Below are 23,316 nucleotides of genomic sequence, written 5' to 3' on the forward strand. Positions count from 1 at the left end.
GTTTGAAAGCTTGTCCCTCTCACCAACAGAAGTTGGTCTAATAAAAATATATTACTTCACCCAACTCGTGTCTCTGATAATAAATATGTTCTGCCATTTTTATTTTAGACTATGGGTGGTGACTTTTCAGGAAAGAACCAAGATTGTTCTAAAGGAATTTATGCACTTGCAGGTAAGTAATCAGGTGCGTGCATGTATTTTCTTACGAGTTGCTGGAGATAAACAGAAAGTAGAAAAATCTAGTTTACCCATTTTAATTTAAGTGCCTGCATATTTTGCATTGTTATAGAAGGGAGGCACCAATAGCTTTTAAGCTTGTAAACTTTATTTACTTCAATATATGTATCAGTGTAGTTAAGAAAGTATAAATGGCTGAGGAATTGAGCTTCCCATTTGTGGGCGCTTCTGTAACTCTCCAAAATATTTTGCTAGTTTTAACTCCAAAAGGAATTCTTAAGACAAATATACCAACTCCTGAAAAGAATGTGTAGGAGTGCGTGGCCGTCCTGCTCTGTCAATCTCTAAGGGAGTCCATGCCTCCTAGCTGTCACACACTTAAAACAGTAATTTGTAAAAGGGGGAAACTAGCTGTCTCTAGAGCTTCGGCCTTCTGGGATGAACAGTATTTTGTCGTCGGGGCTCAAGCCCTCAAGCAGGGCGATGCACCCAAATAGTACAAGGGACTCTGGCCCTCAGGCCGAGCAGAACAGTGAATAATCTAGGGGCCCAGGCCCTCAGGCAGGGCAGAGCAATAAAGGGTTTAGGGTCCTAGCTCTGGCAGATGGTAGACTAACACAGGTCTCCTGGCTTAAGGTGGGGAGGCTGCCACCCCAGAGATGGAGTAGTAGGAGGACCTGGGCCCACCATACTTCACCGGGTCCCAGCCCTGTGCCCGAACAGTGGCGGACTGTTCTGCCACTAGGTCGGCAGGGATCCGGCCGCAACACGCTGACCTGGGTTCAGGCAGCAAAGCAGCTGGATTATTGTTGGCTGTTCCTGGGCTACGTCCTACCCTCATTTGGGGTGTACCTAAATCCTGGGGTCATCTTCCATCTCCCCAGGGTACACCACCAGTGGCAATCCCGGTAGCTCTGGTGAGTCCTCGGGACAGTGGTGGTTTTCTGCACGCTCCTGCTCCAGCAACAGGTTGGAAGTATACGTCTTCCTCAACAGCTCCAGCTCAACTGAGCTGCAGGGCCCACCTTTTGTACTTCCTGTTCCTGTCCCGCCCCTCTGCTTCTGGTGGAGTGGGCATGGCCTTCCAGGTTCCGCCCACCAGGGGGCATATGGCCATTCCTCCCTGTCAATCTCTGAGGGAGGCAATCCCTCCTCACTACAGAATGGAATACCTGATTATAGTTGTAACATGTATGCAAGAGAGACATGTGAATAAGACAGACAATTGTGTATTTAAAGATTCTTGACTAGATGAAAATGCATAACTAGATTTCTGTATATTTGAAAATTTATTCACAGCTCGAGATGTCTTTTTAATGCTAAAGAAGCCAAACTATAAGAAGTTAGAACTTCAAGTATATGCAACATTTTTTGAGATTTACAGTGGGAAGGTAAGTGCAAGTTCTTGATTTGGGAAAAATATCTTCAGAGAACACATAAGGGTTCTGAACAGAACACAGAAGGATTTCTCATTTTATTTTCATATGGATATTTAGAGCATTTTTCTAATCACTTGTTTGGCTGAATTATTCTGAATTTTATTATTATTATTTAGAATTAAGTGTGTCCTAAAGACCTCTTATTATACCTACTTTTTTTTAAGGTTTTTGACTTGTTGAACAGGAAGACCAAATTAAGGGTGCTGGAGGATGGTAAACAGCAGGTCCAAGTGGTGGGATTACATGAACGGGAGGTTAAATGTGTTGAAGATGTACTCAAGCTTATTGAAATAGGCAACAGCTGCAGGTATCTACTATGTTTTTAATTAGTTTTTCAGTGTAAATTACAGTGAATCAGAACACTTTTGCCATAATAAGAGTGTGTGTTTGTCCTTTCAAAGTCTTAGCTTTCTACACTGTACAATACAGCTTTTCTTGAGCTGATTGACTACAGTTGTGCTGTTGCCTTCCTTTTGGATAAAGGTTGTTTGGTTATCTACATCTGCCAAGAGGAGTTGAGATGAATTTTCTGTGTGCTGTGAACTGTATGTATTTATGTAACCAGCTTACTGTCTTAATGTCACATTGTTAATACTCTGGAATACTGCCAGATTTTTAGGTTTTAAAAGCCAGTATACATTTATGTTATATGACAGAGATTCTTAACTGTAACATTTTTTTTTTTTTTTTTTTTTAAATCCAGCCTTACTGTGTTTAAAAATAGTCTTTTGCCATGATTATTGCTCTCAAAAGATCAAAATGTTCTTTCTAGGATCCAGTCTGATTATACATTTGGGGGGTGGGAGGAGGGAAAAATGCTTGGATACTGCTCTTTCTCTTTCATGCTTGCTCTCTCTCTCTCCCCCCTTTTTCCTGGTAGACGAGATGGAGCAATATATGTAATTTTACTGTTTTTGTAAAGTTGTATTTTGGTAGTGTCCACAACATGCTAGGCACTATCAACACTTCACTTCCCTGCCCTGAAGAGCTAATTTACAGGATGTTTCAGTGTGTGTGGTCCTTCATGTGCACTAAATAGTATTCTCCTCCTCCCCCCCCCCCTTTTTTTTTTTTAAAGAACATCTGGTCAGACATCTGCAAATGCACATTCATCTCGGAGCCATGCAGTGTTTCAGATTATTCTCAGAAGGAAAGGGAAACTGCATGGTAAATTTTCTCTGATTGATTTGGCTGGAAATGAAAGAGGAGCAGATACTTCCAGTGCTGATAGGCAAACACGACTGGAAGGTGCTGAAATTAACAAGAGCCTTTTAGCACTCAAGGTAAATAAAATTCACTCAATTCTATTTGAGCAGATGGAAGTCTTCTCATTTATTATTCTTCATATAACCAAAAACAGTCTCTAATAAGATGAGTGTTTGTGTAGGTAGGTCTTGTCCACTAAATTGATAAATTGATTGCTATGGCATTTAAAATGTTTCCTCTAAATGCTTAAGCGGACACTTGTACTATAGTTCTACTTGTTAATTATTGTGTAACAAGCATGATATAGAACATAAAATTACTTGGTAATATGGTATAAAGATTTTCTTAACATAAGCATGGGATGGCAACATTATTAACAAGTGACATTTGGGCAGGGCCGGCTCCAGGCACCAGCCCACCAAGCTTGTGCTTGGGGCGGCATCTGGAGGGGGGCGGCGCGGTGCTCTGGCTCCGGCCTCCGGGGAGAGCGGAGCCCCAGCCGGGGCTTGCCGCCCTCCCCCCCGGCGCTCTGGCCGCCCTCCCCCCCGGCGCTCTGGCCGCCGGGGAGAGCGGGGCCACGGCCGGGCACTCCGCCCTCCTCCCAGGACTCCGGCTGCCCTCCCCCCCGGCCGCCGGGGAGAGCGGAGCCCCGGCCGCCGGGGAGAGCGGAGCCCCGGCCGCCGGGGAGAGCGGAGCCCCGGCCGCCGGGGAGAGCGGAGCCCCGGCCGGGGAGAGCGGAGCCCCGGCCGGGGCTCGCCGCCCTCCCCCCCGGCGCTCTGGCCGCCGGGGAGAGTGGAGCCCCGGCCGGGCACTCCGCCCTCCTCCCAGGGCTCCGGCCGCCCTCCCCCCGCACCCTCCCCTGCGGCGCTGGGAGGGGGGGGGGCGGCGGCCGGAGGCTTTTTTGCCTGGGGCAGCAAAAAAGCCAGAGCCGGCCCTGCATTTGGGGGCTAGATCCACAAAGGGATTTTGTGCTTAAGTCCAACATTTAGGGGCCATTGAGATCCTCAAAACCCTTGCATAGCTGCCACCTAACCTTGAATGCACTGAATTCCCTAGAACTCCAGATTCACAATCCTAACATGTTTCCTTGCTAGTCCACGCTTCCTCCACAAAGTACGGTTATGTGCTTGTCTTTCAACGCATAACTACAGTGCTGTGATTGTGAACTTGGAGACTAAAGGTTTGGCTGCCCTTGACCTGGAGATGTAATTTCTAGCTAAGGTTGACATGTGTATGCTAGATTTGATCAAGCATGCTAAAAATAGTTGCATGTTTGATAGCTGCGGCAGCCTGGATGGCAGAATGAGCTATCCATCTTAGTACCTAGGGTAGCAGGTGGGATTATACTCAGGGTGGCTATCCTGTCATGCTGCTTGTGCTGCCACTGCTATAATGCTATTTTTAGTGTGTTAGCTTGATCAAAGCTAGTATGCATGTGTCTGCCTATGATGAAAATTACACCCCCAACTTGAGTTTATACAAACCGTTAGTATTAATTCTGAACTTCCTTCATTACATTCATTGAAGGTGGATGCCTAACATTAACTTAATATTAATTTAAAGTACAGCAACATATCATCCAGTGCTTATATTTTCTGTATGTGGATTGCATTTATATTGTAATATTTTTGCTTTGATTATGAGGAGAACATAAACTTGTTTGTTCTTTCAGGAGTGCATTAGAGCCTTAGGCCGAAATAAACCTCATACTCCATTCAGAGCAAGCAAACTTACTCAGGTGCTAAGAGATTCATTCATAGGAGAAAATTCCCGTACCTGTATGGTAAGTTTGTTTATCAATATATCACTTACAATCTAATAAAGAGAACAGGAACTGCCTATTAGTGATCTTATGGTTAGTCTTGGTAACTTGCTACCGAGAGAGTAGATTTAAAATTTTTATTTAAAGTTAATGTTTAAAATTAAATATACACAAGATAAGAGGGAAGGTACTGTAATCTGGGGTCTGGCTTGAGTTATTAGGGATTACAGGTATCAGTTACAAGGATGAAGAGTTGCATACATATCACATAACCAGCATAGACCCAGATTGGGGTGTGGGTTTTTTTTAAAGCATCAGTGGATAAGTGGGCTCAGGTACGCCACCCATGGAATGTATATTAAACTTGATTGTATCCAACATATGGCATGACACCTAGAGATCATCTTTCCTCCCCCTTTTCCTTCTCCCCAGCCAGATATCTTCATTGTGTATGTGTTTGGCAGTAGTATCAGAATCTTGGAAAAGATGGGGGGAAATGCATGAGAGTCTCTGACCTGACAAAAAGATAAATTCAGAGCTGGTATCAAGTACTCAGACTGTAGGATAGTCTGCTTGGAGGTGAAAGGGATTAGAGAAGTTAGTATAGGAGAATTAAAGAAGGGGATAGAGACATACTTACATCAATGTGCAATATCATTACCCAGCATTCATTCTGAAAAGCAGGACTTGTTCTGCCAAATTGGCAGAGGGAACAGATTAGGAGAACCAAAGGTTCTCTTTACCTTTCAAGTGCAGTTCTACTGTGAAATCGATTTAGTAAAAATGACATTTTGTGTTCCATAACGGTTCTCTCTCAATAACTTCTGGATCAAACGTTAAATTTATAAATGGAAATGTGGTGCTCTCTCCCCCCCCCCCCTGCCCCCCAACCTCCTCCAAACAGCCAACTCAACTAATTTCACCCAGAATCAGAAAGCTGAGTTGTGTTCTTTCTGGCTTGTGCATGAGCACTAGTAATAAAGATTCTGCAAGTTAGTCTTCCATTACTTGTGCCTGTTTTCCATGAGCAGAAATTGGCCCTACAGTTAGTTTCTTTAACATGTTTTATTACTAGTGCAAAGCCAGAATAGACCAAACTCACTTTACCATAGCTGTATTAGATCTGCTGTGGTAACAGTGGTGAAAACTTGTTTAAATCAAAAATAGTAAACAGATAGGAATATGAATACATGCAGGAATTAGAGTTATTGAATCAGAGTGCAGTTCTGATTAAAATCATACCACTTTTTGAGTACTACATAGATATCTGTGTATTATTTTCCTGATTTCCCAGGTTGAATTGGCTTAATTTTTATAATTTTGTGACATCTGTGAGAAGAATTTAGTATTTTTTTTTTTTTTTTAATTGCATTGAGAATTGCGTTGAGAATGCTGGAGTGGTTCTTATGATTCTTTGATCAGTTCTTTGTGCTTTAATTATGGATGAAACGTTCATTTTTTTTTTTTTTTTAATTTCAGAAATATGTTCACTGTAAAATGAGCCTCTGAATGTGGGGGTGTGGAAATTTGACTGCATGATATTTTTTGTTTGTTTGTTTTCCAACCACATAATTACAGTATTCCCATAATTAGGAATGTCAAGACCCTTTCATTATAAGCCACATATTATTCAGGCACGTAACTTTTTATTTTGAATTTTCTCATGTTTATTGTCCACCTAAAGACAAGATGTTGGGTTTTGGGGTATTTTTTGTGTATGCAAGTTTAAACAAATATTTTTGGCTGTGGGGTTTTTTTTTAAGATCGTGAAAAAATGTTTTGTAGCAGTTATGTCTGGTATGCTGTTTTTGCATTTAGATTATTTTTTTTTTAAAGATTTATTTTTAAAATTCTGTATGATTGATTGTGGAAACATTTGTAGAAACCAGGTTTATAAGCAATTGGAAAATTACTCATTTTTAACAAAGCAGAGAAATGGGAAAGTTCCAGATATGTACAAATTGCACCACTTGTGAAGTAACATATTATCAAATATAGTTTAAGATAGTTAGGACAGACCAGTCAGCTGTTCAGCACCTCCACAAACCCTAGTCAGCCTTTCCTACCCTCGAAATAGTCTTTGTTTCTTCTGACCCTCTTACTCCCCAACCATTGATGTTATGAATTAGATCAGGGGTTCTCAAACTTCATTGCACCGTGACCCCCTTCTGACAACAAAAATTACTACACAACCCCAGGAGGGGGGACTGAAGCCCAAGCCCACCAGAGCCCCACTGCCCTGTGGGTGGGGGGGGCCAATTCCAAAGTTGGATGTGGCCTAAACTGAAGCCCAAGGGCTTCTGCTCCATCGGGGGTCCTGTAATCTGAGCACAGCCAACCAGGGCTGAAGACCTTGGGCTTTGGCTTTCATCCTAGGTGGTGGTGCTCGGGCTTGGCCCCGGGCCCCAGCAAGTCTAATGCCAGCCCTGGCGACCCCATTAAAACTGGGTTGTGATCCACTTTGGGGTCCCGACCCACAGTTTGAGAATCGCTGAATTAGATCATGTCATTGGTGACGCACTCAGTTCACATGCGCTAGTCTAATACATCAACTTAATGTACTGTGCTCTACTGGAAGTGCAAAACTGAAACTGATGCAGAGAGTGTAGCAAAGGGCTTGCCAGTCTTGAGAAACATCTGATGCTGTCTTTCTTCTTACCCCTATATTTTAAAATGGCATTGTAAAGGATGCAACAAACTTGCAGACCTTTCTGCTAAGACTGTGTACACTGCTGTTTTCAGAATTTACACTTTCAAGCACAGTGTGTTCTATGTAAAGGGCGTAAAGTCCTAGTGTGTGGGAAAAAAATGTGAGTATGCAATGTAATGACTACATTTATTTGACTGTAGAATACCATGATCGTGTGTGTCCTTGTCTTTTATTTAATTAATTAATTAATTTATTAAAAGAAGGAACTTCTAAAAACTGCTAGAGCAACTTTGTGATTATTTTACACACACAGATGTCAGGAACTTGTAAGTTATGGTTCTTATCATAACTACAACTCTGATTAAAATTTTAGTATATGTGCAAAGTTAACACCTTATGCGGTATATAAGCTAGAACACATGGGTTGTCAGCTAATACAAACACACCTTTGATTTGCTGAGGCATAAGATTTCAAGTATTTTTAGCCTTAGAATATGGATTTTTTTTTTAAACAAAAAGTAATACTTTAAAAGAAAATAGTCTCATTTTATTGATCATGTAAAATACTTTATCAAAATTTCACTTTTTTTTTTTCTTTCCCCAATTATCCTGTCTTTTGGCAGTGAGAGGATCTTTTCTTGTAAGGAGATTTGTTTACAAGAGAAATAAATCTGTCTCAAATGTTCTAATTTGCCATTAGAGTTCAAAACATTTTTGCAAATGTGGGTTGTGTATATTATCCATAAACTTCCATCTTAAGGAACATCTTGTATGTACGTGAATACATGACTATCAGGTTCTTGAAATGTGCTAGTGCATACCCACTAGTTCATTTTTTCTTGCACAAATCAGCCTTGGAGGGCTGTTCTTTGAGCCTGAAAAGCTCTTTACGATGAATTCATGGATTGTTTTATCCAGTTGTCCTTTTATAGTTTATTAGGTTTTCTGTTATAATTTTTAGTATTAAGCCTTAATAGGCCTAGTGTTTAAAATGTTCTCTACTGTATGTAGGAAATCAGAATATGATCCAGAAGCTTCAAGAGTTGAAAAAGAGATGTTCAATGTGGACAATTATGAGTGGGACCTGTTTCGCTATAAAGAAAGCCACAGATGTAAGATCTGCTTAAAGATATTGTTTTGAGCTATCAGAGCTCGGAAGGAGAAGTTGCAATCTTACCTTGCGACCCTCTGAGAAGCAGAACTCTGGTTTGCTGGCACAGTACCCTTTCTAGTTTTCTTGCGGTACCTTGAGTATTTGGAAGTTGGAAACATCCAACAAAATCTTCAGCTTCAAAGGAGCATCAGCATAGCTCCAGACTTTTAGTAAGGGCATCCTCTTTGAGTTTGTAAATACTGTATTATTGCTAATCTAAGTGGTATATTGAGGGATGTGTGTGTATAAACGTAAGTATATATTATTATGATTGTTGTTATTAATCATAGTATATGAGAGAGCACTGGAATGTAAAGCCGTTTTCCCTGGCTTTTGACTGCTCTAGAAGTTGTACTGGTTATACCAAACTGACTGGCCCTCTGAAGTAACAAAGGTAGACTAAATCACAACGAGATATGCCTATGGGACTGTCTGGATTAGGATTTAAAGGTGCAATGTTAGCATGTTTTAACTAACGCGTGCTAACATGTTTGAAAAGACTAGTGTATATAAGGCTCACTGCCTTTAATGTGTATTAATTGCTGTTCACATTAAAGCCACCACTGTAATTTAACTTGTTAATATGTGTTAAAGTAGCATGCCTTCACTGTGATAGACTTTTAAAATGTGTGTACAGTATTACCACAAGGTCATGGTTGCAGAACAGTATTTCCACTAACACTGGGTAACTTACTGATTACAAATGTTAAGGGCTAAATATTTGAAGATCCTGAAATAAGATGTATTTGGTAATGAGTCAAAAACCAGCAATACCCCTGGCTCTTACTGCTAATTTAATAAAAACATTAGAGAAAAACTCTGCTACAAAAATTTCACATTGCACTGTATTTTTAAATAAAGCCAAATCTCATCTACCTCTTCTTAAAAAAAATCTTAAAGCAATGTTATGGGTGATACTTAAATGTATCCGAAGCCAGTAAATTGAAAAGTTTTATGGTTCTAATTATGCCACATTGCAAAAATATTACATTAAAGCAAATTAACTATAAGTACAAAAAAAGTTAGGTTTATGCAATGATGCAAAGTTAGTTGCTGTGGGAATATTTGAATTGACTGACTTCTGTGTTTTAAGTCTTAGTGTTGCATTAACATAGTTGTTTGCCCTTTATCTCCTGTATTTATAAAAGCAAGGAAGCAGAGCATTAATTGTTAATGTACAGTCAAACAAATTTGACTGTAAATTCAAATTAATACAGAGGGGCATTAATTTGAATGTGCAGTCCGCACATTCTATTCATACATTGCATTTGCTGAGCTGCTGTAACGCTTCAGTGTAGGCACTTACTACAGTGATGGGAGGGGTTCTCCTATTGCTTTTGGTAATCCACGTATCTGAGAGGTGATAGCTAGGTTGACAGAAGAATTCTTCTGTTGACCTAGTGCTGTTTACACTGGGGATTAGGTTGATTTAACTGCATCTCTCAGGTTGTGGATTTTTCACACCCCTGAGAGACGTAACTATACCCATGTAACTTTTCAGTGTAGACCAGTCCACTCCAGTGTGGGGAGCTCAACATTATCCTTACAAACCTGATGGAGCCCCCCCCTTTGAGCCTCTTTCGGAGTGATGTTTACTCATGTACTCAAGATGGCCGTTTTAGTTACCATTACATCAGTTGGAACTGAACTCCAAGCTTTCGTAGTTAACCCTCCTTACACATCCATTCACAGAGATATGATGGTATAAAAACTTCATCCCAAGTTGATTCCCAAAGTTGTGTCAGTCTTTCATTTGACCTAATTTATCCATTCCCCTTCTCCCCCCAAGACTCCATACCTTTCAGGGGGAGAGAGAATTCCATAACTTGGGAGGGCCTTATAATATACTAAGTTGACAGGACAAACCCTTTTTTATACTGTCTTCTCTCCCCCCCCCCCTTCTTTTTTTGCCATCTCCTCTCAAGAGACTTTCCAAATGGATTACACAGTGTATATCTGTCTGCTATTATATGATCGTATGGCTGAAATATATACCATTTTCTTCACAGATTCGCGCTCACTCCACTAGAGCACAAGCAGCATCCTCTCCATGCTTTAGGATTTCTGTGTCTGAAATTTGCAAGGCAGCTACGTAGAGTTAATCCTCTTAATTTCATTAAATGCTATGCCCTTAACCTGGCTGCAAGATCAGATACCAAATTTGATAGAGCAGTGTCAGTTGTTTTAGTTAAGTGACAGTCAGAACTCCTCAATCCCACCTAGAGTGGGATCCACACAGACACATACTTGAAGCAAAAAATGCTTACCTTATAGTAACTGGTTTTTGAGATGTTTGTATGGATCCCATGATGTGCTGTCCATCTCTGCTTTCCCACAGTCTTCTTATCTGGGATTCTGAAATAGTGAGGGAGCTGAGGGATTGCTGAGGCATTTCATATCCAGGGAGGCACATATACAGTGTGGATGGGGCCCAGCACACACTGCTCTTCAAAATATTCTGATTTTGCTGCGTTCATGGAGCATGTGAGCACCTAGAGTGGGATCTGCATGGGCAACAACATCTCAAAGAACCACTATTACTATAAGGTTAAGTAACCATTCTTTTCACGCTTGAATAGCTCAGAAAAGACTGAACAGATGAAATTAGAGTTTGTTTTGCAGTCCTCCGCTGAGTAAGACCAAGCTAAGGGTAACAGTTTAGGAAAATAAGACCCTGATAAGAGACTTGGAACAAGCATGTCTTCTCCAATGATATTTACTGTCTCCATAATGTCAGTCTGCTTCCAAATCAATGTGCAAAGATGGTTGTCAGTACATGGCAGGTAACTAGAGTGTCAAATTATAGCTTGCTAAAGTAATGAAACAATAGGCAACAACAGGTGAATAATTCCTCTTGAGACCTGAATACATTATAAATATTTACAGAGCATCTTCTTTGGCGCTATATTACACTAAGAACCTGTTGGTTTTGTATATATAACTGAATGTCTTTGTCTCTCCTTTCTCATGTCTGTGTATCTCATTCATTTGTGATATGTGAATTTAGAAATACGGGGCGTTTGGTAATGATTTCAGGTTCATGTTTCCAAAGGAAATATAGAGCAGAATTGTTCTCCAAATGTAGCCATTCCAAAATGATAGGGAAAGGTTTTTATCCTACCAAAGAGTAGAGTGAAGAGGTGTAGTTCAGGAACAAAGACTCAAAAACGGTAACCTAATGGAGTGAGGAAAGGTGCCCGATGTTTTTAAGAAATCTGCTAACTTTTACCTGGAAAGTACTAGTGGGAACTTTTTTTGCAGTATTGGTCCCAGGATATTAGAAAGACAGCTGCTGTGTGTAAGCTTGTCTTTCCCCCAACAGAAGTTGATCTAACAACAGATATTACGTCATTGGCCTTGTCTCTCTAGTGGAAATTTTCAGTTATACCTAAATATTGCAGCATATGTAGTCCTCTGTCAAATACCTTCTGAATAGATTGATTTTAGCGAATGAAAGAAAAACTAGAAGGTCTTGCTGTGTGTGATGTTATTGATGTCTTTTTCACTCGGTACTCTTTAAGAATGGAATGTGTAAAGAAATGCAAAGCTGTATTTAGAACAGTGTGAATGATACAGTAGTACATTCACAAAACTCAGTTACTCAGCTCCCTTGAGGTATTGGAACAATTGTCAGGTGAGGGCTTAGTTTGAACACAACTTGATGCAAGCTAATGCCTGATACCCCCTTTACACAGTAATGGCTTTGCAAGGATTTAGAAACTTGCAGAACTTGTTTATTAGGTCCCATAGTAATTCATAAAGAAAAGCTTGTGGCAGTCATGTGATCTGTTTAAATGAATAATTTTTCTCTGTTTTTCTTAGCAACCAGTATGTACTAATATTAGAGGTTTAAATTTGGTGTGGGATAGCAGGACTCCCTAGACTTTTCCAGCCTTTCCTACCCCCATATTTTTCCATTCTCTGAAATAGGAGAATTTCTTCTCAGGATGATTGCCTGTGCTCTTGTACAATACGCAATCTTCACTACACTACACTAATCTTCATCTGTTTCAATCTGCTGTTGTCTGGACTGGCAGAAAAATGTTACTGTGAAGGATTATAGACATAGTTGCCCTGAGTAGTCCCATGTTTACCTTTTCATGTGGCACTTGGAGGAGCAAACTAGATAACATGGAAGAGCTAGGACACAGTTATGCCACTAGTACCTGATTTTAGCATAATTAAATTTACTGAATGTTGAAAAGATGCTGCGAGCTGCAGTATTTTACTTTGATACTTAATTTGAAATTGAAACAAGAGTAGGATCCAGACCTCTTTATTTGATACTTCGTTAGCAATTTAAATTTATCTATAGATAAAGTTCCCAATTCAGAAAAGCATCTCTGTTCAGGAAAGCATGTAAGCATATATTTAACTTTAAACAGGCACATGTGTGGTCCTGAATTGGGGACCACAATGAATCCCTTAAATCAGTACATCTGTCAGGTCACACGAGTGCTGAAATGGAGAACAGTTCTTTGAGTAGGTGTGTGTGTACCAGAGCCGGACAATTTTGCGTTGCTCTACCTGTGGAGGGGTGGTGCTCGTGCCTTGTGGCCATAGCCCCTCCCTGGCTATATGAGGTGGCACTGCCCCAACCTTCTTTAGTTCCTTTTTACTACTCGGGGCTGGAGTCAGAGGTCTGTGTGGTCTTAACTTCATAACTTCTCCCTATTTTAGTGTTTTTTCTAGTTGTATGTAGTTAGTAGTACCCTTAATGTTGGTTAGATTAGCGTTAGTTGTATTTAGTTAAGTATTCCCCTGTGATGCCCTCTCTGGGGTTTAAGCATTGTCATCATGTGGCGGAGCGATCCCTAACAACGATCACCACACATGGTGCTTGCTGTTCTTGAGTGAGGCCCATGTCAAGGAGTGGTGTTTGATCTGTAGATGGTTCACAAAACGGATTCAGCTAGGGATCTTCGCCTAAAATAGCACCTGCTCAAACAGGCCCTGCAGCATGCTTTGACACAGAGGCCCTTATAGAATCATAGAATATCAGGGTTGGAAGGGACCTCAGGAGGTCATCTAGTCCAACCCCCTGCTCAAGGCAGGACCAATCCCCAGACAGTTTTTGTCCTAAATGGCCCCCTCAAGGACTGAACTCTCAACCTTGGGTTTAGCAGGCCAATGCTCAAACCACTGAGCTATCCTCCCCCCCCCCCCATTTAAATTTTTTAATATACTTTTTACGAGACGCAGATCAGAGGTCACCCTCAGGTTCTGAGAGTGCTTCTGCTTCACACTGGAGCAGGCACCTCTCCAGAGAGATGGAGGAGCTGTTCCCTGTCCAATGCATTGAGGAAAAGGTTGCATAACATCTATTGAGACCACTCCAGGTCTCATGGGGTCTCCTCTGCCTCCTCCAGGAAGAGCGTTGACTAGCCTGGGGTTAGTGCTGGTGCGCAGGATGGTGCCGAGTGCCTCTTAACCGCTCCCGGGTACCAAATTGGGAGGTTAGAGACCCTGTACTGTTGACTCCAGTTCTGGCCTCAGGGCATCTGTTGATGGCTGGCAGTAACTGTTTCCACATCAGTGGCATACCAGGGGCTACAGACATCCTTTGCCTTTTTGTCCCAACCTCTCCTTTGGTCCAGGACTTTGCCAGGGCTGCATCGTTGATAGCCCATTGGCTGGACAGGCTGCTGAACCCTTGGGTCTGTTGGCACCACAGCCCAATGTTCCCCTTCCACAGCCTGTGGAACCAGGGCCAGTTCCGGACTCGGTGCAAGGAACTCGGCACCAGGAAACTCCTTGACACCATTGCAGTCAGCAACACAGATGTTACAGTGGTGGCTTTCACCACCCTCCACTTAGGCACTGGCAGGTGTTTCAGTACCACTGCTGACTTCGGGTCAACACTGTTTCTGGCACTGGTGTACTTGATGCTGGTGGTACCGCTTCCATTATTGGCGCCGATCCCTGCCTCGTTCTGGGTGACAGATGAGTTAGACCGGTTACTTGCTCCCTGAGGACTAGCTTAACCTTTATCCTCAGAAACCTGAGACTCCTCAGCATTGTGGTCAGGATCTTTCTCCTGTTCTGCATCACCTGACCCACATTAGGGCCCATTTATGGGGCACTACAGGCACCAGGATTGGCACTCGTCTTGTGGTCGGGATGGGGGGCCCCTGGCCTGGTGCCTACTGGCCACCAATCCCTATCCTTACCAGTTCCCAATCCTTCCTCTCATATGCATCACTGTGCACTTACTTGACTGGGTCACATCCTCAACACAGGAAAGTCAACATTGGTCGCTACTCAGAAAATGGAGTTCATTATGGACCTAATAGACTGTACGTGTTCGAGAGCGTTCCTGCTGATTGACTGTGTGGTCATTGGCCTGCAGAATTCAGCGGACATTGGCTAGTGTCCAAGATATCTTGGACTGTTTGCTGCATCTTCAGTTGTTGGGACTTACACTTAGCTCATTGAGGGACATCTATTGGTGATCTCAGCCTTTCATCTACCCATTCATGTAAGATCGGTGTTTTCCAGAGCCATAGTGGCGAGATCCTTGAAAGGAATTCTCAGGATGCCAGAAGCTCTCAGGGGACCTCTGTTCGAGCTTCTGGCATCCTGCCCCTTTCCTCTCTTATGTCAAAAAACTGCTTTCCTCATGGCAATAACATCTGCGAGTGTGTGTGTTTAATGCTGTTTTGTCAATTTTCCTAAAACATGGAGTTTGTGGTAATTCCTCCCTCCCTTCCCCCTCCCCCCAGTCTGATCCACAGTTCATTAAAGGCTGCAGAAAGACAGACTGACTTTCAGTAGGCTTTTGGATCAGACCCCAAGCATTGTATGGGGTTCTGTACCACATCAGAAGAGCACCACGGGTCTAGTAAATGTTAGTGGTTCATATAGGGTGCTTAAGTAAATACTTAGTGACATACAGCACCTTCAAGTTGTTTCATTTGTTATTAGCAAATCCGGTATCCTTAACAGTAGTTGTCAGAGCAGACCACAGGGATGCTGGATAGGAGTGAAAACCCATATGGCAGTTTGTCAAATTGGAAAAATCTCTTCCAGATCCCAAAATTGGTGATCTAGCCCCTGGGATCAAAGGAGACCCATTATATTAGTTTAAGGGTGGAGCTGAAACGGGAGGCCCCAAATGGCTATTTGCCAGGGCAACAAACACAGCCAATCACCAGGTCCTGTTACCACCCTCACCACCCAATGGCAGCAGTGGTGGGTGGTCAGGGCTGGATGTAGAAAGTGATATCCTCTCCCCATGCCCTGTACCATGAAGAATAGGGTAAGGAGGAAGAAAGAGAGAGAAGTAGCTCCTTCCCTTCCCCCCCATACACATTCTAAAGGCAAGTGGGAGGGGGAAGTAAAGGGAACACTTGGGGCGCTGCCCTAGCTGTTCCCAGTTGAGATCTCATACCCTCACACCTGCTGAGGGTGTCTCCACTGCTCCCGGCCCCATCAAAGCCTCACCCTGGCTAGCAGGGTGACCATTTAAGGTCTGGAAAATATACCTTTATAGGGAGAGGTGATAGACAGTCAATCAATTTGGTTTATCCAAAAGAAGGTTAAGAAGTGACTTGATCACAGTCTACACATACCTACATGGGGGAGAGAGCTCGGCTAGTAGACAGTTCCTTAATCTAGCAGAAAAAGGCATAGTTTGATCCAGTGATGAAAAGCTGAAACTAGACAAAATCAGACTAGAAATAATGTGGAAATTTTTAGCAGCAAAGGTAACTAAACGTTGGAATAATTTACTTTGGGATTGTGGTAGATTTTCCATCACTTTGAAGTCTTCAAATCAAGATTGGGCATTGTTTTAAAAGATGTGCTGTAGCTCAGCCAGAAATTATGGGCTTGATGCAGAAATTACTGAGTGAGTTTCTTTGGCCTGTGTTATGCAGGAGGTCAGATTAAATTATCATTATAGTCCCTTCTAGCCTTAAAAATGTGTTAATCTATGTGAAATCTGAAGTGCAAGGTAAATTTATTAAGTTCTGCAATGTTATTCTTTTTACAAAATGTTTGTTGATTTATGGTTTGTTTTCTCCAGATTGCTACTATCTCTCCAGGGATGGCATCCTGTGAAAACACTCTAAATACACTGAGATATGCAAATAGGTATGGGAAATATTTTATTTATAGCTAATTTAGCTGTTGTATTAGATCTCTGAATTGTGGTATTCTGTTACTGTGTGACACAATTATTTTAGGCACTTTCTAATTATTTTTAGTATGCTTGCATTTCTTTCTAAAACACAGACCAAAAGACTGATCCAAGCATTTATTTTATTTGAGGTTAATTTCATGCTTATGAAAGGTAACAAGTTAACAGCACGGGAAACTGAATTCCAGTATTTATTGGTAGACAGGACTACAACAGTGTGTAAGCACCTTCACACTGACCAATATGCTTCAGTCCTGTTCTGGAGGTGTCACCTTTTGGGGTAAGATGACAGGTTCAGTCTCCGTGAGGACCTCTGCCTAGATGGTCAGTTGTAGCGTATACACTTTTTCACTAGGAATTGAGACCCCCTTGCTGTGAAAGGCACAGTATTGCTTTTCAGAACCTGAGCTTCCAGGCTGGTCTATAATCGAAAACGTTGCTGCTTTAACTGTATTGGTATAATTACATCCACAAAAAGTCCCTTGTGTGGATGCAATTATACTGGTGTAGAACTGTGTGTACTAGGGCTTTTACTGATGTAATTATAGGTATGTCTACATATACATCGGTGTGTAGAGTACAGACCCTGCATGCTCAGCTAGCACAGGCATACAGTGAGGCACTGCTTAGGGGAGTAGAGTATGAACAGGCCATAACCTTAGGGTATGCTTGTGATGTCTTGCTTAGGACACCCAGAGCTGTGAGCCACTGTTATCGCTCTGTCACTTTGGATGCAGTGACTCTAATGATTTTGGAGTGTGTCCAGTGAGAGGGACTGGACACTTCAGGGAGACATCTCTGGGGACTTTGGGAGATGGGGTTCACTGATTGTTACTTGCAAGGCAAGGTTTTGACTGGCAGAGCTTGAAGAGCTGGCTGGCAAGGCAGACAGGTTCATGTGTCAGTGAACTGACACACAGCTTGGCAACAGCAAAGCTCTCACTCTTGCTAAGGCAAAGTGGTAACTCAGTTGCTCACAGCTCTGAGTGTCTTGAGCACAACGTCATAGTGTTCCCTGCATGGCTTTCTACATGCCCACTGCTATTTTTAGCAGTGTAGTGTCCCACTGCTGGAGCCTTTCCCTGCCGCAGGGAAAGACTCTGACAGCTCCCCGCTGTTGGACCTTTCCGTGCTCCCTCTCCACTGCCAGAGTCTTTCATTGCCATGTGTATCAACATAATGCAGGTTTAGACAAGGCCTGTATCAGCAAAAAATCACACCCCTCACTGATATAGTTATAACACTCAAACTTTTAAGTGTAGACCAGCCCTTCTAGATTCGTTCTTTTCCCCACTATTTCTGTTTTTATTTTTAAATTGTTTCTTCCCTTCAAAAACCAAAAATGCTTTTTACATGTTTCTGGTTGAGTATGGATATCCTGTATTGCTTTAATTTAATCACTTTTACCTTTTTGACAGAAGTACAGAAGTATGCAATACAAACAGGATTTTTTGTCACCTGTAAATTTAAGTTTTCTTCTAAACTTGATAACTTGATCTGTAAATGCATAGAATAATGCATTGGGCATATATTTTAACTGTCAAGAAGTGGGGAGGTAGAATTTCTCTTATTTTTGTATTACTCCTTTTAGAAGAATTGGGCTTATGAGTAGAAATGGGTAGTCCGGGACTTCTCAACTGCATAGTGTTTTCCAGAGTTCAAAAAAAAAAAAAAAAATCTTTGTAGATCTAAGAAACGTTTTAAATTTACTGTATATTTGAGTATACTGCTGGAACAAGAACTCTGAAATAAATGTTCAGCAGTAAACATATGAGATCCTTGAAGATCTTTACTTTTTCATAATTGAGGGGAGGCAGTTAATTTGTTTTCTATTTCAAGCACATAAAACTGTCCCTGTGCTTGTGATGCTATTATGTTCTGCAAACATAGTGCACTGCAAGCCTGTATGTGTTTTTAATATTTCTGTAACAAGTTTCTTAGAGAACTTGGTTTACGTTTTAGAGAGACCCATATACTGTGCAGAAGTATTAATTATATTTGTCTTTGTATGCCAAAATCTAATACGTACCTTACATTTGTAGACTTTGTCCATACATTTAAATCTTGCACTTGCCATTGCATTTTAACTCTTAATGCTCTTTTAACAATGTGTCATTTTCATATCAATTTTAGGGCTGTCAATTAACTGCAGTTAACTCCCGTGATTAACTCAAAAAAATTAATCGTGATTAAAAAAAGAATCGTGATTAATCGCACTGTTAAACAATAGAATACCAATTGAAATTTATTAAATATTTTCGCATGTTTTTCTACATTTTCAAATATATTGATTTCTATTACAACACAGACTACAAAGTGTACAGTGCTCACTTTATATTATTTTTATTACAAATATTTGCACTGTAAAAATGAAAAATACTATTTCTTTTGTTTATCAATTTACCTCATACAAGTACTGTAGTGCAATCTCTTTATCATGAATGTGCAACTTACAAATGTAAATTTTGTTGTTACATAACTGCTCTCAAAAACAAAACAATGTAAAACTTTAGAGCCTACAAGTCCACTCAGTCCTACTTCTTGTTCAGCCAATCGCTAGTTTGTTTACATTTACAGGAGATGCTGCTGCCTGCTTCTTATTTACAATGTCACCTGAAAGTGAGAACAGGCGTTTGCATGGCAGTTTTGTAGCTGGCGTTGCAAGGTATTTATGTGCCAGATATGCTAAACATTTGTATGGCCCTTCATGCTTCGGTCACCATTCCAGAGGATATGCTTCCATACTGATGATGCTTGTAAAAAAAAAAAAAAAAAAAAAAAAAAAAAAGTGTTAATTAAATTTGTGACTGAACTCCCTGGGGGAGAATTGTATGTATTTGGCTCTGTTTTACCCACATTCTGCCATATATTTCATGTTATAGCAGTCTCGGATGATGACCCAGCACGTTTGTTTTAAGAACACTTTCACTGCAGATTTGACAAAATGCAAAGAAGATACCAATGTAAGATTTCTAAAAATAGCCACAGCACTCGACCCAAGGTTTAAGAATCAGAAGTGCCTTCCAAAATCTGAGAGGGACGAGGTGTGGAGCATGTTTTCAGAAGTCTTAAAGAGCAGCACTCAGATGTGGAAACTACAGAACCCGAACCACCAAAAAAAAAAATCAACCTTCTGCTGGTGGCATCTGACTCCATGATGATGAAAATGAACATGCATCGGTCCGCTCTGCTTTGGATCGTTATCAAGCAGAACCCATCATCAGCATGGATGCATATCCTATGGAATGGTGGTTGAAGATGAAGGGACATGTGAATCTTTAGTGCATCTGGCACGTAAATATTTTGTGACGCCGGCTACAACGATGCCATGCAAACGCCTGTTCTCACTTTCAGGTGACATTGTAAACAAGAAGCGGACAGCATTATCTCCTGCAAATTGTAACCGAGTTTGTTTGTCTGAGCGACTGGCTGAAGTAGGACTGAGTGGACTTGGAGGCTCTAAAGTTTTATATCGTTTTATTTTTCAGTGCAGTTATTTTTTGTACATAATTCTACATTTGTAAGTTCAACTTTCATGATAAAGAGATTGCACTACAGTACTTGTATGAGCTGAATTGAAAAATACTATTTATTTTGTTTTTTTACAGTACAAATATTTGTAATAAAAATAAATATAAAGTGAGCACTGTACACTTTGTATTCTGTGTTGTAATTGAAATCAATATATTTGAAAATGTAGAAAACATCCAAAAATATTTAAATAAATGGTATTCCATTATTGTTTAACAACGTGCTTAATCACGATTAATTTTTTTTAATCACTTGACAGCGCTAATCAATTTATAAATAAGTAACTTCCTGCGGATATTATATGAACTCTAGACACATTAAATAGTAATGTGTATGCAGTTTACAATACGCATGAAACTGGGTAGTATGCAGTTTGAAGTAATTATAATTGTAGTCACTTGATGTTTTGAAAAGAGCAATTCCATGGAATATTGAACTCGGGCCAAATTCTGTTCATTATACCAATGTATACCCGGAATAACTCCACTGAAGACAGTGGAATTATTACAAATTTACACTGCTGTAAATGAGCAGAATTTGTCCAGTTGAATTTTCTTAGAAACATGCTTGAAACTCAAATTTGAGGAAGGCCTAAATGTCTCAATACTGTCTCTAAACATGTTTTATCTTAAAAACGAACTGCTTCATTTGTTTCATTCTTTTCAAAACTATAAAGGAGAATGCTAAATGAAAAGTTGTCATTTTAATTAATGTCTTTACAAGAACACTTTCTTTTAATATGCTGCTGTATCTTGCTGCTGCAGAGTAAAGGAATTTGGAATTAGTCCTTCGGACATTCCCTTCTCACAGAGTAGTGGCAGTCGCTCTGATCTCTCTCCTTCCTATGAGTATGACGACTTTCCTCCTTCGATCACCAGGTCTACTTCATTCTATACATGGAATCTTTATTTTAAGTTTTTCTGTTTAGCTGTATAATTTTACAGACCCAAACCTTCATTTATTCCCTTGCTTTGAGTCATCACATACTTTGTTTTCGTCCTGTTTGACAGGTGACGGTACTGCATGGTCTGCAATCATCTTCCCAATTTTTTGTTCATTTTTCTTTCTGAAACATTTGAATATTTCATATTCAGGCTTGCTTTCCCTTCATACATAAAAATGGTAATGTCACCTTTGTAGATTTAGTGGATTGGTTCTCATAAGTCTGTTTAGAGTAATTCTAAGTCTTAGAATTTTATTACCTGATAAAAATAAAAGGAAATGTAATATCTTCTTATTTTTCATTAGTGTAGTGAATCCTACATATACGTGTGAGGGTTTTGGGGTTGTTGTTTTTTTTTTTACTCCATATTAGCAAGTTGTTAAGGTTAATTATTACTGAAGGATATTTGTCTAACCTTTTTTGGTTTATTTGTAAATTTGGATTCATTTAGTTCATAAACTTTTTTTAAAGTGGACATCCTTGCTTGAACGGATGATGTCAGCTGCACTTTTGTAAACTGTTTTCATTTTGCTAATGTTCAGCTTTTCTAAGAATCTCAAAATTGAAATTGGCTTTAATTAATGATCTGTCCATTCTTTGTGGACACTAGATTGTTAGTGCGAGTAAACAGATTTGTTTTTTAAAGGCAAAAAGTGTGGAATCATTTATTAACCAAAAAGATGCACACAAAGAGAGAGAAATATATTGGCCAGATTTTGGTGTACAATCTGTGAAGCTATCTTTACACTAACGATTACGACTATTATTGACTTGTTATACAGTTCTTAAATGTTTATGGTTAGGGTTGTTTTTTCCCTCCTTGTACCTGTTTATAACAAAGCCAGTCTTGCAGTCACCATCTTTAAATCTAAACGGGATGTTTTTCTAACAAGTTATTGGCCTTGATGAAATAGATGAAATTATGTGTCCTGTGTTTATATAGAAGGGCAGACTAGATGATCACAATGGTCCTTTTTTGGCCTTAAAGTCACATTAAATTTGTGAAGTTGACATCACCTTTATTAAATGAATTAAATTGCATCTGAATCCATAAGGCTTTAATTTATTTTTGCTATTTTACGTAGAGCATCATTTATTTTAAAATAAAATCTTTTTTTTTTATGATTGTAGAGTGAAGGAACTGACGGTTGATCCTAGTGCTGCAGGAGATATCCGTCCAATTATACACCATGCTCCAAATCAAATTGATGATTTAGAGACACAGTGGGCTGTAGGGAGCTCACCTCAGAGAGATGATCTTAAACTTCTTTGTGAACAAAATGTAAGTAGCGTTCATCATTTTAGGCGAGTGTATATACACTTCTACCCCGATATAATGCTGTCTTTGGGAGCCAAAAAATCTTACCACGTTATAGGTGAAACCGCGTTATACCGAACTTGCTTTGATCCACTGGAGTGCGCAGCCCTGCCCCCCCCGGAGCACTGCTTTACCGCGTTATATCCGAATTCGTGTTATATCGGGTCGCGTTATATCGGGGTAGAGGTGTATGATATTGTCTTTGAATTCAACAGTAGATCAAATCCTGAGTAATATATGTTTATAAGGCTACTAGCTACTTGGTTGAGTATAGTTAGCCTCTGGACTCTTTCAAATTGTCATAAAGTTAATGCTGATGCTAAAAATGTGTTTTTGGGGGTTTGCTTTGTTTCAGATTCGTTCTGTTTTCCTTGCTGCTAAGGACACTTCAGTAGCACTGCCTGTTTGTTTTAGAAGTTGCTGCTTTTCTCCGGATAGTTTTTCCTAGCATGCCTTCATCCCATATTAGGCAACTGGCAGCATTCTGTAAAGCCCTTTCTTTCCATTATTGCTTCTAGGGCTCTCAGTATTACTACTCCAGATATTTTCCTTTCATGCAAATAGCTGTTTCAAGTGATTTTCTTCCCCACAAGGCTTGCTAGTGTGCATTTTTCCATGCTTATCTTATTTTGCTTTATGCCCATGTTTCTAAATTCACTGCTACAATTGGGTTTCCCTCAGCACTATAGTTTGGAGGCTGCCTTAGGATGGGGCTTGACTCTCTCTTCAGGAACAAAACCCATGTCCTTAATTACAGGCGGTTTCCTGACCCATCATCTTTTTTGAGCTACAGAGCATAGAGAATACTTTAGAATGATTGAGAGCTTGTCTATACTTTGAAACTTGTGGACATAACATAGCTATTCCAGAATAATTATTACAGAATAATGATCATTATTACAGTATAAAATGCCATGTGGATGGTCTTATTCCAGAATAGATTTATTTGGGCATAAGCTTTCGTGGGTAAAAAACCCTCTTCTTCAGATCTGAAGAA

The 23,316-nt window shown here is 40.4% G+C and overlaps 1 protein-coding gene across 3 annotated transcripts in view; it reads left to right on the forward strand.

The window, feature by feature from the left end:
* KIF2A (kinesin family member 2A) overlaps positions 1-23,316 on the forward strand; it is an 85,451-nt gene that overhangs the window by 53,047 nt on the left and 9,088 nt on the right. For 2 of the 3 annotated variants that reach the window (XM_065405972.1, XM_065405973.1), the window contains exons 11-17: positions 109-172; positions 1,477-1,568; positions 1,781-1,923; positions 2,695-2,899; positions 4,495-4,605; positions 16,414-16,481; positions 22,133-22,283. In XM_065405972.1, coding sequence (XP_065262044.1) covers positions 109-172; positions 1,477-1,568; positions 1,781-1,923; positions 2,695-2,899; positions 4,495-4,605; positions 16,414-16,481; positions 22,133-22,283 — 834 coding nt within the window. Of the gene's footprint in view, positions 1-108; positions 173-1,476; positions 1,569-1,780; positions 1,924-2,694; positions 2,900-4,494; positions 4,606-16,413; positions 16,482-20,822; positions 20,937-22,132; positions 22,284-23,316 lie in introns of all 3 variants that reach the window. The other variant, XM_065405971.1, reaches the window with a different exon arrangement.

The sequence above is a fragment of the Emys orbicularis genome, chromosome 6, assembly GCF_028017835.1.
Source record: "Emys orbicularis isolate rEmyOrb1 chromosome 6, rEmyOrb1.hap1, whole genome shotgun sequence".
In the NCBI taxonomy this organism is placed as follows: domain Eukaryota; kingdom Metazoa; phylum Chordata; order Testudines; family Emydidae; genus Emys; species Emys orbicularis.